At 39.8% G+C, this 16,571-nt stretch overlaps 1 protein-coding gene across 13 annotated transcripts in view; it reads right to left on the reverse strand.

Moving 5' to 3' along the window:
- The window catches only part of LOC123961830 (metabotropic glutamate receptor 8-like), a 151,442-nt gene that overhangs the window by 37,556 nt on the left and 97,315 nt on the right, over positions 1–16,571 (reverse strand). For all 13 annotated transcript variants that reach the window (XM_046037557.1, XM_046037569.1, XM_046037567.1 and 10 more), the window contains one exon: positions 11,739–11,939. In XM_046037557.1, the coding sequence (XP_045893513.1) occupies positions 11,739–11,939 (201 nt within the window). The remainder of the gene's footprint in view (positions 1–11,738; positions 11,940–16,571) is intronic.

Below are 16,571 nucleotides of genomic sequence, written 5' to 3' on the forward strand. Positions count from 1 at the left end.
GAGGTTAGGGCCCCAAACTCTCATCGCGGCATCCCCACTTTGTCATGAGATAGATCAATCTGAACATCTTGATCTGAAAGAAGGAGAATATAGTATTTCCCAAAATGTTGAACTACTCCTGTAATCCTGAAGTTCACACTGTAATAACAAACAGCTGAGCTCTCCCTGGGTGTTTCCACTTCCTGCTTTGTTCAGCAGTTTATAAAAAGCTGCTCATTTGAAGTGAAGTCACAGCAGGAGATGAGCTCTTCGCATATTCATCAGTTCACTCACCTATAGTATCTGCTCCCCCCTCCTCCCTCACTGATCTGACTGTAAAGGGTTTCTTTTCCTGCAGCTCCACAGGGTCCGTCATGCTACATCTCTCTTGAAAACGGCAACAACAGGCTTTTATCGCCTCTTAGTAAGCATCCGCTGTCCAAATGAATCAGGAGGAATCTCCCTGACGTCCTCGCCTCACCTCCCTCCCCCGCTGCTCTCCCTCGCTCTGCTGATCATGTTCAAATTGGACTTTACTACAAGATGGCTTTAGCCCAGCGAGCACTAACATTAGCACAAGTGTCTCGATTAGTCTCCCGACGCTCCTCTAAAAATAAGGACAGGGGTGGGGAGTACATGGGTGCGTTAGCGATTAGCCCGGCGGCGGGCCGCGCCACAGAGCCCTGCTTTGCCCTGGATTTGCCGCATTTCATACATGGAATTATGGGTAACCCCACTGCCCAGCGTTGAGAGAAGTGAAGCATAAAAAACAGAAGTAGCCTGAGTTTGATTTATGTCAACGTTTGATGTATGTGAAGGTTCAACCGAGCATGCTGTTCGCAGATTCACACAGGAAACCCCCAAACAGACCGTGACATGAGTGAGTGTGAGCGTGCATGACTGTGTCTGTGTGCGGGTGTGGAGGACTTAATAAGCTCAAACAGGCACAAACCACACATGAGCCACATGCTGCTGGGCCAAGATTCAGCGATAATGCATGTGTGCTGCAGCAGCACTCAGAAGCAGCGACCTTAACTAAGGAGATGTTCTCTGTGGCTGCAGATGAATTCATTATTATCATTGTCACTGTCTCCAAATGTCGATCTTTGGCAGCCAGAGTTCAGTTGAATACTCTTCGTACCAATGAGCTGTAATTCCTCAGAGAAGCTGGAACCAGATAATCTCGAATGTTGATGTTTCAGCACAAATGGGAAAATCTTAGATAGGAAACAGACCTGTTTTAGTTTACAAATGATTCAAATCCACCATGTGAAACCCTCAGACACAACAAGGCGGCAAAGGAAGGAAGAGATTGTGTTATGTTTTTCTGTATTAGGTGGCTATGGGAGCCCCCCAGAGCAACATGTGCTTTCCAAGATTTAGGATTGTTTTTTGATCTGATGCCACTATAAAATAAAAAAAAATTCTGATCTCTCACTGCACTGCACACTATAGTTAAGATTTGGTAAGATTTAAGGACAAAAACTTGGTTTGAGTAAGAGAAAGAACATGGTTTTGGTTGAAATGACCACTTGATAAAAGGTTAGGGAACAACCAAAGTCTGATGATTTTTTTTCACAGTTATAATTACTACGACCGTTAGCGGGCTTTAACACATATATTGTTTCGAGGTACTTCTCAAAGGCCGATGCTGTAGTTTTTCTTGGGAGGACAATCTTGACTAGAAAGTCGCTTGGTCAGCCACCGGCTCATAAAACTAGATAAATAGGACATGAACCAGCTTAGAGCAGTTCCTTCAATGCCAATTGAATGTTCCAGTCTCTGTAATAGGATCTGATGGTTAATGGTGCTACACGTAGCACTTAGATCTAACAAGACAAGTACAGAGACAAGTCCTTTCTCTGATGCAAACAACGACTCATTGATTTAATTACAGTGTTACTGTTAATTTATAATGCAAAACCTTCTTCTGCAAACCAGTCACATGTAAAGTAAGTAAGTTTTTGATATTTTTTCCTAAAGTTCTGGGACTCATGCAAGTTTTGTGTCTAAACTAGTATGATTTTTGGAAAGAAATCTTATTTTTGAAACAGCTGTGAGAAGAGACCAAGAAGTCTGTGAAGATTCTCAGTCATCCAGGTCATAGTTATCCAAAGAAGGTTAAAGTCAAGGGCAACTGGACTTGGTTGAAGATACTGGAAGACGTTTCGTCCCTCATCCAAAGGACTTCTTCAGTTCTGAACTGACTGGCAGGGAAACTCAGCTATTTAACCTCAGTGGGGTCGTTTGCCAGGATTGTCAATACCGCTGGTTCGTTAGTGTTCCTGGCTGTTGTGACGACATGTATCATTATGGTCGTTAGGACTACCTGAGGCCAAGACTGAACGACCATCGTTGGCATCCTCACCTGAGGCCAATAGGTTACGTTTGTTGAGTTTCCTGGAAAGTGATGAAAGGACAACATTGTAAGTGTCTAAGTCTAAGTGGTGGCGTAGACCCCCTCCCCTGTTCAGCGATGTCTTCTCAACCCTGGTGTAGATGCTTCCTTGACACCTCTTTCAAACCATCCATCTTCTCTGTCTAAAATGTGCAACTGGTGGTCCTCAAACGAGTGTCCTCTGTCCTTCAGATGTAAGTAGACTGCAGAGTCTTGACCTGAGGAGTAGTAGTTAGTATTGACGATCCTGGCAAACGACCCCACTGAGGTTAAATAGCTGAGTTTCCCTACCAGTCAGTCAGAACTGAAGAAGTCATTTGGATGAGGTCTTCTACTATCTTCAACCAAGTTCAGTTGCCCTTGACTTTAACCTACTTTGGATAAGAGACCAAGAAGTTTCTACTTTGTATGAAATGTCCTGAAAATTAAAAACTCAGACTGGTCCTCACAAAGATACAAGTGCAGGAACAAACGGATATGTAATTTCCTGGATCTGCATTATTGTCCTGAATTTCTGCACAGTTTCCCCTCCAGGCGTTAATGTGAAAGATGACTGACTAATCTTCCTGTCTGCGACACATTTTCTGTTTTTGCCCTTGTTTGCTTTAATTGAACAAGTCAACAAACTGTTTAATTTTTAAAAAACCACAACGTGCATCCCTGAACCCGCCTTTAACTGAGCACAGATTTACTGTTTCAGCCCAGCGGGTAACATTCACCGCTGATTCAATGTTTAATGTCTCTCCTCCTCCTGCAGAAATAACATCCAGCAGCTCCTCGCATCCGTCATGCCCGACACAGAGAGATGAATCCCTGAGAGTGCAACACATCAGCCACAAAATCTGCGCAATCTTCTCCTCTCTCTGTTTTTATTTTTGTCCCGTTTCTCTCTGTGCTGAGCAGGTAGATAGAAAGATTATTCGAATTGAGTCTCTGTCCGCAGGTAGAAAGCCGGAGGGGGTGGGTGGGTAGTATGGGGATATATGGGAACATCTCCTGTCTTAAGTATTATAATTTATAGGAGGATCACAGTGCAGTTTAAGGTAAAGATTCCAGAGTGGAGAGGGTTTTCCTTTGTTTCACGCATGCAAAGGTTTATAGATTTAATTTAATGTCAGTGCCACTACAGCACAACCTTTGATTCTGAGCTGATTCCAAAAAAAAATCAATGGAAGTATCACCGAAACAGACACACTTAAGGTGTGTTCAGATGAAAATAAAAGGGAGAGTTTCACAGCTGGATCATTTGTGCAGTCTGTGTAGATTCATCCCAAACTGCCAATGTAAATACTGTACAGAAACTAGAAACAGAAACCGTGGGAGCCTTTATCCGTGTGGTTATTTCTGTTATTTCACTTCAGTCTTTTGGATTTTTCTTCTCGTTTCTGTACGTTTGATTTTATGAAGCATTTCAAAAAAAACATTTTGAACTGGCAAAGAGGAGTCTTCACATCAGTTTCTTGTATGTAATAAAAATTACCATCTATCTACTTATTTAATTATTTTTTGTGTATTGCACCAGGGTAGGCTTGAAGCTAATTTTCATCTCCAGTTCCTTTGGCAGGTTACAAAAACATCCACACAGTGACAGAACAGCACTAAACAAACCCAAAACACCCCAACAAGACACATAACAAAGTTACACACAGCAACAAGTGTATGTTAGACAAATTAATAGGAAGAATATTTGTATATAACAAACCAATAACATGGTGAGTCAGTCGTTACAGAGTTTAGCGGCTTTTAGCAGACTTTTAAATTTGGCTTTAATGCTCCTGAACTCTTTGTGCCATCTGGCGTCAGGCTAATCGCATTCTAATACTTCCATTCTTGTGCAAAATTTAATAGAGAAGTATTTATCTGAGTAAATACAATGTCAAACACTGAATTTAGTTGACAACCTACTCTGCCAACGCAGAGACGGGCTCGAGTTCATCCAGGGACCTTTGTTGTTTCTTTCCTGTCATCACGCCATTTCACTAAAGTATAATTGCTTTTCCCTGTGTTTGTGTTTTCCCCTGTGTGTTCCTTGTGCATGTGTGTATGTACAGTGGGTGCGGCTTACATCCTCTGGCACCTGGCGCATCTTCACACCTGATTTTCATCAACTCTAACAATCTAACAATAATATACCCAATAATAAAAAATCTGAATCTGAAAAAAAATCTGACTCTATCTATCCTTTCATTGGATCCTGCATTATTAGCTATTCTTCAGCCATGCTGGTGGCTTTATGAGGCTATACTTACAATTTGAGCTAGCATTGTTTACAATTACACGTTCACCATGTTAGCATTCTATAATTTGATAATTAGTACTAAATACAAAGTACAGCTGAGGTTGATGGGAATGTCATTAGTTTTGCAGGTATTTGGGTATTAAAGTGTTGGACGTATTGAAATTTTGACCTGATGATTGCAATTTATAGAAAGTATAGAGACAAGCAAAGGTATAACAATCAATCTGAGAGGATATGTCTTTACCAAATTTCATCATAATCCATTCAATTGATGTTGAGACATTTCACTCGAAAAGATAAATGACGACCTAATGGCGGTGCTAAAGTAAAAAAAGTTAGAGGAACACCACAAAGTCATTAGGATAGGTCTGGGCTACATAGATATGTATTTACAATTTTGTGCCAGCAGATGTTGATATATTTCACAGGATAATTGAGCTGCCGGTGGCACTAAATAAAAGAAAATTCAAAGCCAGAAAATATCAGTAGAAGCATACAGCAGTAGAATTTGAATAAACTGGTGAATGAAAACAGTACTGTCATTAAAGTGTGTTTTGCTAAAAATGCTCACCACGTTGTACTGATGGAAACAGCGCTGTGAAAATGGGCATTATGTTAAATATAAAAGCCCTGAGTAATATTTGAGAATTAAAGTATTTGGTGACAATGTTTGTCCTGAAGTGAACAAAGTGAACTCCACCTGTTTATTTTTATTTAAAGTTACACGACTGGAATACATCTCATGTGGAAAACACTTTTCTTAAGAGGCAAACAAATGACCGAGATGAAAGAAGAAAACAATTAAAAATTTGTTCTAGTTTAAATCCCAGGAGAGTTTTGGTTCACTGAGACTCTGTCATGTTTTGGTTTCTTTTAATTAGGGATTATTTCCCTTCATTTTTATATTTCTCTAAGCGTCTCTCTTAGTCATTTGTTATGAATGATTCACTGAGTTTAGTTTCATTTTATATGTGAAGGAGTTGGAGTTATATTATGTAATTGCGTTGTGTAATTAGATGGTCCCTAGGAAGATTAACAAACAAACTCACCTTGAAAAAGAAATTAAAAACTCACATTCAGCTTAAGTCTTCAGGAGTGAAAAAACTGACAACTGTTTCTAAAACATGTGTTTTTCTTTTCCACTTTAAATGAGAGAAATTCTAACTGAGTCATGAAAAGAAAGTCAGCCTTGGCGATAAAAGCCGGCGTTCAGAAGCCAGAAAGGGAAAAAATGCTTTATAAAAGCTTTTGTGAAACCTGCGGACACTCACAACCAGAGCATGCCATGGCTTTGGATTTTTGTCTATAGTTATTTCATGTTTTGTATTGAAAGATCACTCTCCACATGGTGTTACTTTTTTCCCCACCAGATTTTCAACAACTCTCATATGACTCACACCAGGGGCACGTTCAATCGGAAAAGGGTGCACACCGTTTTTCTACGATATCCAGATGAACAACATGTTTACTCGAGGTACGTTTACTCTCGTTTGATGGGTGTGTTAGAGGGGTTACCAAATCCGCAGTGACGTCTATATAGCCATATTAAAAATGCATTGAAGTGCAGCGTGCTTGTGTACATAACAGGGTGTTCAAGGCACCACCATTTCTGTTTAAACACACATTTTGTCCTGCCCCCTCTCACCCTCTGATTGGCTAACCCTATCCCCACTCTAACCCTAAACGTAAATGTAAATGCAAATGCTCTGTATTTGTATAGTGCTTTTCTAATCTTTGTGACCACTCAAAGCGCTTTTTACACTACATTGCATTTACATATTCACACACATTCATACACTTAGCCTGAGTGCTCGAACAGAAACTGACATTCACGCACATTCATACACCGATGGAACAGCCATCGGGGGCAATTCCTAACCAATGGAGGTAACGAGTACTAGCCAATCAGAGGCAGAGTTGTTAAAAAAAACTGGGGCAAGTTCAATCTCAAAATGTTTCCCACCGGTTTGCTATGGTTTCCGGATTGAATGACATGTCTCATAAAAACAGTTTGCAACGTTGCGCAACAGCCTTTGAGGTACGTTTACTCTCGTTTTCTGGGTGTGTCAGAAGTGTTACCCAATCAGAGTTAACTCAGGGTTATTAAGCAAAATCAGGGTTTACAAACTCTGACTGCCTACACTGCAGTTAAACGGTACTACGAAGGTGAATAAGATATTGGCTAGTTGAGTCTGTGTTAACTTAATTGGAGTTGTGGGTGAGTTTTTTCACAACGGCGCATGCTCCGTATTTTCTTCATAAGAATACACGTTGATTGTGTCAGGATATGAGGAGTTTAAAGATCGTGGCTGCCGACAAAGCCAGGGAGGCTTGTTGGCATAGCACTGAGTAAATTTGTAATTATCTTCACATAATTATATTGTAGGCTAATTCTCTATAATGTATTATATGGGCTGTTCTTTTATACATATATCATTATAACTATATCATAATATCATTAAGATGTAAAGGTACAACTGCACATTATGTCTATTATAATAAAAGAATTGGAGCCAGGGGAGGAGGGGAAAGAATTTCCAAGATTAATGTGATAGATTTACGATAAACTAATGATCACAAATCTACGAGTTAAAAACTTGAATATATTCTCTGACATTGTATTGATACATTTATGAGAGAAACTCTCTGAAAAAAAGTGTTGGTTTTTTTCAAGGAACCATATCGCTTCCCTTTGCAAGGCTGCAACATCAAACACACACACACCACTGCCGTGTGTTATGCATGCAATGGATAATTATATTAGTCTTCACAATCGGATTTAGCAGTGAGGAAATATAGTCAGTTTTGCCCACAATCACTATATTATCATGCACCTTAGAGACTTAGAGACCTTAGTGAATTGGGTGTAGGCTATTCAGAAGAAAACACCAGATTGACTTGGACGTTTTTTGTGATTTTTGTTCTTGTAAATTTACACCTTGGATTTTCACATTGGAATCTTTTTCTCGGTTTATTAACCCCTACCTTGGCTCTGTACTTTTTGGACACGTAAATATGTCCATCTAAATAGCCTATGTGAAGACAGTTAGGATAATTCAATGTAAAGCCTACAGATGGGCTACATCTCAGAAATTGTCCTGTTATTTAATCTAATTAAGATCTCCTCCCTAAAATCACAGAGGCTGCAGGGCTCGCCGTATGAACGTAATGCTGTTGTGTTAAGAATAACGTCATTTCAGCTGCAACCGCAGTGGAACAAATCAGGATGAAATCTAAACATATTTAATCCCGTGGTGTGTATTAATATCCAACTTCTCATCATTGACACTGAGTACAGATGTGGTGTGTAGTCCACATATACAGGGTAACCTCGAGTTAACCACCAACATAACCTGCTCAGAGCAGTTTAGAGATGCAGTGTAAATTGCCATGGCAACAGACCTCTGTTAACACCTATACACCTTTCGTACTACGGGTTACTCGGGAAGTTACCTCGTAGTACAGGCCACTGTTGTGGAAAAGAGATGACGCCTCTTCATTCCTGCCTGTGTTCCCCATAACATTCCAGTTTATTATTGGTTCTGTTTTTTTTCTTTGGATTTTGCCTGGAGCCTTGCATTTGGGTTCTTTTGCAAAATCCTGAAAGAGAGAAAAGGTTCATCTCAAATGGGCAGGAGGCCATTGACTGCCTTTTTTATTGGAGCTCCTAATAATAAATAATTTGAACAAGGGTGTTATTTTTACTGGGGGACATGTTTTAAAATCCTATTTAAGGGTTCAGACCTGGTATTTTGACCATATCTGTTTCAGCAACAACAAAAGGTTGTCAGTCTGTGTTGGTTTGTCTTTTAACTTCCTCTCTACCATTGTGAAAAATGACAATGACAATAAAACACGTTTATCCACGTACATCAAACACTGTGCACTCCTTACATAACAGCACTAATAAGATCAGCCGCACAGCTCTGGGATCAGCTGGTTATGTTACTCTTATTATAAATGTATATTGGGCAGTGTGAACCGATTGGGATTTACTATAGCCAGTAATATCAACCAGAAGTTGAAGTGACAAAACCAGAAATGGAACAGGATGAGCTGGAAGCACAACGCCAATGCAGTAGGAACATAAAACTACAACTACTGAGTTTTAATATGACGATGACATCAAACCTCCTGAATCCTGCACACAAATATATAAAACTATTTAAAATGAATCTATGACATGTCAGACTTCTTGTTAGTGATGCCATTGTGTCATGTATGAACTTGAATACAGGGTATTATTACTGATAGAAATGTTGACTAGGTTAGGTTAGTTTAGGTTAGGTTTAGTAAATTTTATTGTCCCCAAGGGGAAATTCCGCTTGGGGACATTGCAGTGTTGCTTCATAAAAAACATCACAAAAGACATCACACATCACAAAACACATCAACAAGAACCTGAGAAGCAAGGACATGTTGTACTTCACAAGAGGAAAATGTAAACACAGAAGAAAAAGGACATTGTTGTGGATTAAAGTGCTAGTGTGGTTGTTGCATATTGCTCCATTAAACTGAAGTTTGTGTAAAGTGCATATGCTAAGGTACTAGTATGTTTATTGCACGTTGCCCTATTGCACCGAGACCCAAATAAGACATCATAAGCTGGAATTATCCTTTAAAAAACAGCCTTTCACTCATTATCCCAAAAATATAGGACCCTCTGTAGAAAAACACATCCTTATTACGCTTCTTATATTCTCTGTGACATGTGACCGTGGATCTGTAGAATTAACATCTCAGCACATATGAGGAGGAGTGTGAAATTTAATTTTCCACAGCTGCGTGTGTGAAGTTGTGTGATTATTAAAGTTGTGTGGAAGCAGACGGATCATCTCACTGACGCAGCTCCCACTGAGCTGAGAATAATGAATCTGGAAAGAGGAGGAAATAAAAACCAGGCGACTATGTTTGGTGTTTAATAATGAGTGGAGGGTTCCCTGATGACAGCGTCAGCATTCACACTTCCTGCTGACAAAGGCCTTCACCCGCCGGGAGGTCGACCGCCATGCGAAGAGCTCGGACCACGATGACGGAAAAGAAAGGAAGATGGAGAACGTGGCGAGGAGGAGGAATGTAGGGGATAACTGAAAGTGGGGTTAATGAGGGAATGTTAGGTCCTCCTGTTGGTTGATGATCAGACGGAGGGCAAACAGCAGCTGGAGAACTGCTGCGCTGACAAAAAAACGAAGATGCTGATGAAGGTCGGGATGACTGACAATGGTTTTAATCATCTTATTTATTCCGAATCATCTCGTCTTCTGTCGCATCACACTGTCACGTTTTCCACCTCGTGCTTCACCGTCACACTGTTCAAATCACTGAGACACATCAGAGAAACTTCAGGACTGCAACCAATCGCCTCCCGGTTGTAAGGTGATTAAAATGTTGTGTCTCAGCTCAAATAACCAGCTGTGCAAGAAAATGTGGAGAAATTCAGGACCAAATATTTGTCAGAAAAGTGTGGAGACGCTGTCAGATGGCTTTTTCAGAGAACTTATTTGACACAGAGTTGTTGACTGTGGAGGCGGTGATTTTTCAAACTCACAGCCAACCAAATGGCTTCATCGGAATTGATAAAGACTTGCCTGTAGAGCTTCACCAACATCAAAATTATTCTTCTAATTTGATTCTGTTTCACCAGTGTAGGTGATGCAATTGCAAATATTGTGTGTGTGTGTGTGTGTGTGTGTGTGTGTGTGTGTGTGTGTGTGTGTGTGTGGTGAGGGGTTGTTGATCACTAAACATGAAACAGCTTCTTCATACTGTTAAACCTTTATTTACCCAGGAAGTCTTTTCTGAGAACAGTATTTTCTTTTTCAGAAAGTGTTGATCACACTCAAGCTGTCTGGTACAAACACAGTCTAATCTGTCGGCCACTGAGCAGCTCCACGTTTAGTTTTGTGATTCTTACTTTTTAAAAATCTCTATAGATATTTTTCTTTTGTTTGATGCATTTTTATCATTAAATCTTACCTAAAATTATGAGAAATCTATATGATTCATGGCCTCCTCCCACTTAAGACAACGGTCCAGAACACCTGCAGAGGGGGTGCAGATGTGCTGACATTAACACCCAAACTAAATTTAACTATAACAGCTACATGTGAAGTCTCACGTTTTCCTGTAAAACTCACGTGTCAGTGCCTTTACTGGCACGTTATCTGTGATGTGAAAACATCAGAATTTCAATCAGTCAAATAGATAAAATTAAATCCCAACAGCTTGTGGAGTGTCTCATCTGATTGGCTCCTGACTGCACTGACAGCTGAAGTAGAGCTCACACAGGCTGAATCAGTATCATCCTCTCTATCTCCGTTACAGTTATTCTGAGGCAAGACCAAATTTGTAAAACATTGTCATGCTGCTTTGCTGTGTTGGCCTGTGCTTCACCTGATTGATCAGTGGGGACCTAATTGTTCTCCTTAGAATTATAAATACAATTTCCGACAGACGTTCAGAAGGTTTTACTAAATTAATAAGATGTTTCATTAGTATTCTTGATTTGCCTTGTGTGCATGTGTTTCATCTAATAAAAGTGCCGTGCAGTCAGCCCAGAATAACGATGTGACATCACAATTCTGTGTGGCTAATAAACAAATATTGATCAGAGATTGAGCACAGACTGCACACCGAGAGTGATGCTGCAGTTTGTAGTCTGACAGAACAAGGCAATGGCACGTTGCTAGAATAATGTGTTAATGCCAACCGACTTCAATCGCTTGGTCACAGTGGAATAAAGGCGAACTCTGACCTGACATTCTTGAATTTTGCCATTCAGTTGAAGTGAACAGGAGAAGAAGTGAATACTGGCAGACTGACTCTGGGGTTAACATTAACTAGCCTTACAGGACGGCTTTCCAATCAGGATCAGAATGCATTTTTCTAAAAAACATCTGAATTTCTATTACCCTACTGGTGTTTAATTTTAAAGCTTTGTACATTCAAAAACTGAAATCAGAAAGGAAATTGTTGGAGTGTGAAGTCTGTTGTGTTCATTAAAAATTTGGCCAAACAGTTCCTTTAAAAAATACGTTCATGAGTTGAAAAACAGTGCAAATATGAGGGCAAATGATGAAGTTCTGATGAAGATGCTGACAATCAGCCATCAGCAGCTCTTACCGTTGAAGCTGACGGCGCGGATGTGGGCTAGCAGTTCCTTGCCGTCGATGTTGGCCATGCGTGGGCACAGGCCAGGGTATCCTGCACAGAGCTCGCGGTGCATGTGGTGCAGAGCGTGGGCCATGGCGTACACGGCGTCCATCACAAACTGAACCTTCCCCTCCTGCTCGTAGGTGGAGTCTCGGCCAACTTTCTCCAGCCCTGGAACAGGAAGAAAGATCGTCAGCTGATCAACCACATAAAAAACACATATTGGATGGAGATTGAAAATTCAAATTCAATCTCTAAACTACGTTAGGGTTTATAATGGTGCAGGGGATAAGACACATGCCTTTGATGTGAGCGACCCCGGTTCAATTCCCACAGTGAAATCTCTGCCAATGTGTCCTTCCAAGGTCACAGGTGTGTGACCTTAACACATATGTATATATATATATATATAGCAATTGTAAATCACTTTGGATTAAAGTAAAAATGAAACTGTAATTGTGAAACATAATCCAAAGCTCCAGAACAACTATTGAGTGGTTCTTGTGGTGAGCTTTGTGAACTGCAGTTTTTTAAATTTTATTCTCAACTTCAACGCCAATGTGACGGAAGCCAGCGAGGCTGTGCAGTGAGTAAAACCTCACTCCCAGACACCTTAAGACACGCACTGGCGACCGACGCCAGAGCCCATGGGACTGGACCGTGCAATAAGTTCTCGGGGGCAGCAGGTTAAACCAACAAGAATGAGAAGTCCAAAAAAAGGTTCAGACTTCAGCTGAATAAATCCTCTCCATTTCTGAAACCAATCAAAATCAGGTGAACAATTACACAAAAATCTCGAGTTAGTGTGTGTTATGAAGTCTGTACATTGCAGGTAAAAGAAAAAAACAAAGATCGAGCCTCATTCTCATCTCATTTTATATGGGTTAGTCTAACTGCTCCCCTTCCTGTTTGTTTCTATATCTTCATATGTGAGTTCCATATCTTCTACTTACAATAAAATCTATCTTTTAATAACAAGAGTTTGAATAATTACAAAACAGAAAACAAGGTAGCAGAAAGTGAGTCAACAAACTTTATTAATTTCTGTCTGAGCTCCTTCTGCCTCTGTGTTTCCTTTTTTTTTTAACTCAAAGGATTCAGAGTTTGTCCTTTCCACTAGGCAGAGGATTATGGGAATGTGAAATTAGACACTTTCCAATAACTAACCCATTAACATAAAAAAATACATTTGGCTCATTTTCATTAGCTGTGATTAAATACCACAGTGTAGAAGACCATTGTCATCCTTTATTTGAAAACTCTGTAAAGTCTTTCCAAAAATGTTCACTGAGTAATCACCGTTATTAGAGCAGTGGCGCGCTGCGATCACGCCGTCGGCCTGAAAAGCAAAGAGGAAAGCGAAAGCGAGAAGGAGGAAACTAACTGCTGGACTGGACCCTCCATCAACAGACAAGACTTCTCTGAATTAATAGGAGCTTAGAAATGAAATCCAATTTAATTTTAATAGCAGGCGGGCAGCGGGGGATCTGTCCGAGGGGAGACATTTGCTCCGGCAGTAAAGACTGATTACATGTCTGTACGGTGGTAATGAATGAGCCTCGAACGGCGAGCGGGGAGAAGAGGATGTCAAACAGCCGAGGCAGAGAGGAGATGTACGGTCGAGCTGCAGATGATCGCTGCTCCCTGCAGATGATGAGTCTCCTCAATATTTAAAGAATACACGTTTGATCCTGGAAATTCAAATGGTGCCTGAATGCAGCACTTGAATTTACAACAAGCTGTCCCCCAGTCTGAGTCTGACACAGAGAGGTTGTCCAGGACCTCTGTGAAAGAAGCTTCTCTGTGCTGGAGAACAGTGGTGTTCACAGACGAGCAGCTGAGTTTCCCTGCCAGTCAGTCAGAACTGAATAAGTCCTTTGGATGAGGGATGAAACGCCTTCCAGTATCTTCAACCAAGTCCAGTTGCCCTCGACTTTAACCTTCGTTGGATCACAGATGAGCAGTATGTGTGATGATCTTCTGTTTAAATTTTAATCTAATCTGATTTGTTCTCAGTATGGATTAAATCATCTAGTGCCAACTATGCATCATTGTTTGACTTCTTCCTTGTGGATGTTCATTTTCTTGCTTTAACAAGAGTTTAATTAGCATTAAACTCTTTTTTGCCATATACAAGGAATATCAGGTGCATCTTTGCTGTCAGGGCCCCGATGCTCTGGAACAGCCTGCCCGAGGAAATCAGGTCGACTGAGTCAGTGAACTCTTTTAAGTCCCTTCTTAAAACATACTTTTATAGGAGAGCCTTTCCCGATCTTATTTGACTTTATTTTATCCCTTTTATTTTATTCTATTTTACTTATTTTATATTTATCTTAAACGTGTATTTTAGTCTTTTCAATGTTTTCTTGCTTTTATCTTGTATTGTTTTTGTATTATTGTTTTTGGGATATTATTGTCTTTACACTTGTTAAAGCACTTTGTGACTTGTTTTTGAAAAGTGCTCTACAAACAAAGACTATTATTATTATATATTATTATTATCTTAGAAAATTAGAAGAAGAAATTAGAAAAAGTAAAAAAATCTAAGTTTCATATATTGTTAATATTACTGCATCAATGTGGTGTGGAGGCAATCAGCCTGTGGCACTGCTGAGGAGTTTGGAAGCCCAGATTGCTTTGATAGCGGGCTTCAGCTCGTCTGTATTGTTGCTTCTGATCATCACACTTACTGCTCGTCTGTGATCCAATGAAGGTTAAAGTCAAGGGCAACTGGACTTGGTTGAAGACTCTGGAAGACGTTCTCTAAAATCCCCTGGTTGACGGTTGCATTGACTCTGGACTTGATAAAACACAGTGGACCAACACCAGCAGATTACATGACACCCCAAATCATCACTGACAGTCTCACTGGACTTCAAGCAGCTTGGACACTGTGCCTTTCTTCTCGCCCTCCAAACTCTGGAACCTTGATTTCCAAATTAAAAGAAAAATTTACTTTCATTTGAAAAGAGGGCTTTGGACCACTGAGCAACGGTCCAGATCTTGACACTAGGCGACACTTGTAGCTCATTTCCTGGCCACCCTCAGTCCACTCCTTGTGAAGCTCCAAGTTCTTAAATCAGCTTTGCTTGACAATCCTGTCAAGGCTACGCTCATCCCTGTTGCTTGTGCACCTTTTTTTTAAATCACACTTTAACCTTCCTGTCAACTTTCCATGAATATAATGAAAATAACAACCGTCAAATTCACTGTCTTGTAGTTGTACTGAACCAGCCTGGGAGATTAAAGGCTCTTCTCAGGTCGACATTTCTGTATTATACATTCTTTCTTGTAATATTCCAGTACTTTGAGATATTGATTTTTGATTTCCATGAGCTGTAAGAAATAATCATCAAGATTAAAAAGGCAAAATATTTCACTTTATGTGTAATGAATCTAGAATATATGAACATTTAACTTTTTGTCTTAAATTATGGGGAAAAATTAAATTTTTCATGATATTCTAATGATATTGTATAGTGAGTTTCAGCTTATTGTTTATCTGTCCGGTGGAAAGTGGAAAGTTTCTCTGTGCTCATTGAAAAATCAGATTTGATTTGTGAAAAATAGTTTGGAAGTTAATCCTGGTCTGATTTGAAACTTGAAGCGCCATTTCACATACATTGAAAATGACCTTTGCAGTGAAGTAGGAGACATCTTGTGTTTGTATTTTCATAGTTTCAAGCTAGAAGAAGTACATGCCTTTTTTAAATTTTATTAGACTTTTTTTGCAGAAAGAAATATATCAGACACACTTTTTTGTTCCAAGCAGACAATTTGTGTATATGTGTATATGTTTTAATACATACCTGGAGGAGATCTTTAATAAGAAAGGACCAACTTTGATGTAACTATATCATTATTGGTCAAAGGTGTCATCAAAAAGCAGTATTTTCACATTGTCCATTGCATATTACAAAGTTAGAAAAGGCATCTTGAGGGAAACGTGAAATGTCTTTTCATGGCAATCCATCCAATACAAGATATTTCGGCCTGGATGTGGAAAAGGCTCCTAGATTTCCTGATATAAAAAGTCACTGTCCTCTTAACCAGCAGTATTTCCTGTAGATAAGATGGAGATACTGATGCTGATGAGAAGGAAACAGCATTTTCTTTTCATAAAATGCAGAAACTGTTTCACAGGACTGCTTCATTTGCACAAAGTTATTTGACAGTCACTTGCTCTAAATCCAATACTAGCTAAAACCTCATACATTATCCATCATCCTGTGAAACTTCATGAATGAAGATGATTTCTGAGAGAAAGTGGAAAGTGAGAAGCGATTGGCCGGACTTTAACGACCGATGATGATGATGGTCATGGTGAACCACTGAGGTGAGGCAGAGTGCTTGACATACAGCTTCATCACGGCTGCCGGCATTTCTATTCTATATAAATCAATTACAGGGTAAATTTAATTCCTTCTCGTCAGGCGGATGTGTTGCTGTTTTCACATTTTTCTCTCTCTTTCTCTCTCTCTAACACAGTTTCAATTAGATTTGGAAATGAGATAAACTGCAAACTAATGACAGAGGTTACCGGTGATGGGATGAGTTTGGGGGGGAAACCAGCTTAGCTGTTGCATCTCACACGCCTGAACATGTTTACATTAATGGAATTTTTTCATTTGCTCTGTTGTCTGGCTGAGAGTAATAAAAACATGACAGACATGTCTGAGAGCTGCTCAAGCATTCATGAATTCATCCATGTCCATGCCAGAACTGAAGGCTGTTCTTTGCTTTATAAAAAAACATTGTTATTAATTTTCTTCTCATTTTTGCATGCTCATTTGCAATAACTAA

This window comes from Micropterus dolomieu, linkage group LG22 (genome assembly GCF_021292245.1).
Source record: "Micropterus dolomieu isolate WLL.071019.BEF.003 ecotype Adirondacks linkage group LG22, ASM2129224v1, whole genome shotgun sequence".
Taxonomy (NCBI): domain Eukaryota; kingdom Metazoa; phylum Chordata; class Actinopteri; order Centrarchiformes; family Centrarchidae; genus Micropterus; species Micropterus dolomieu.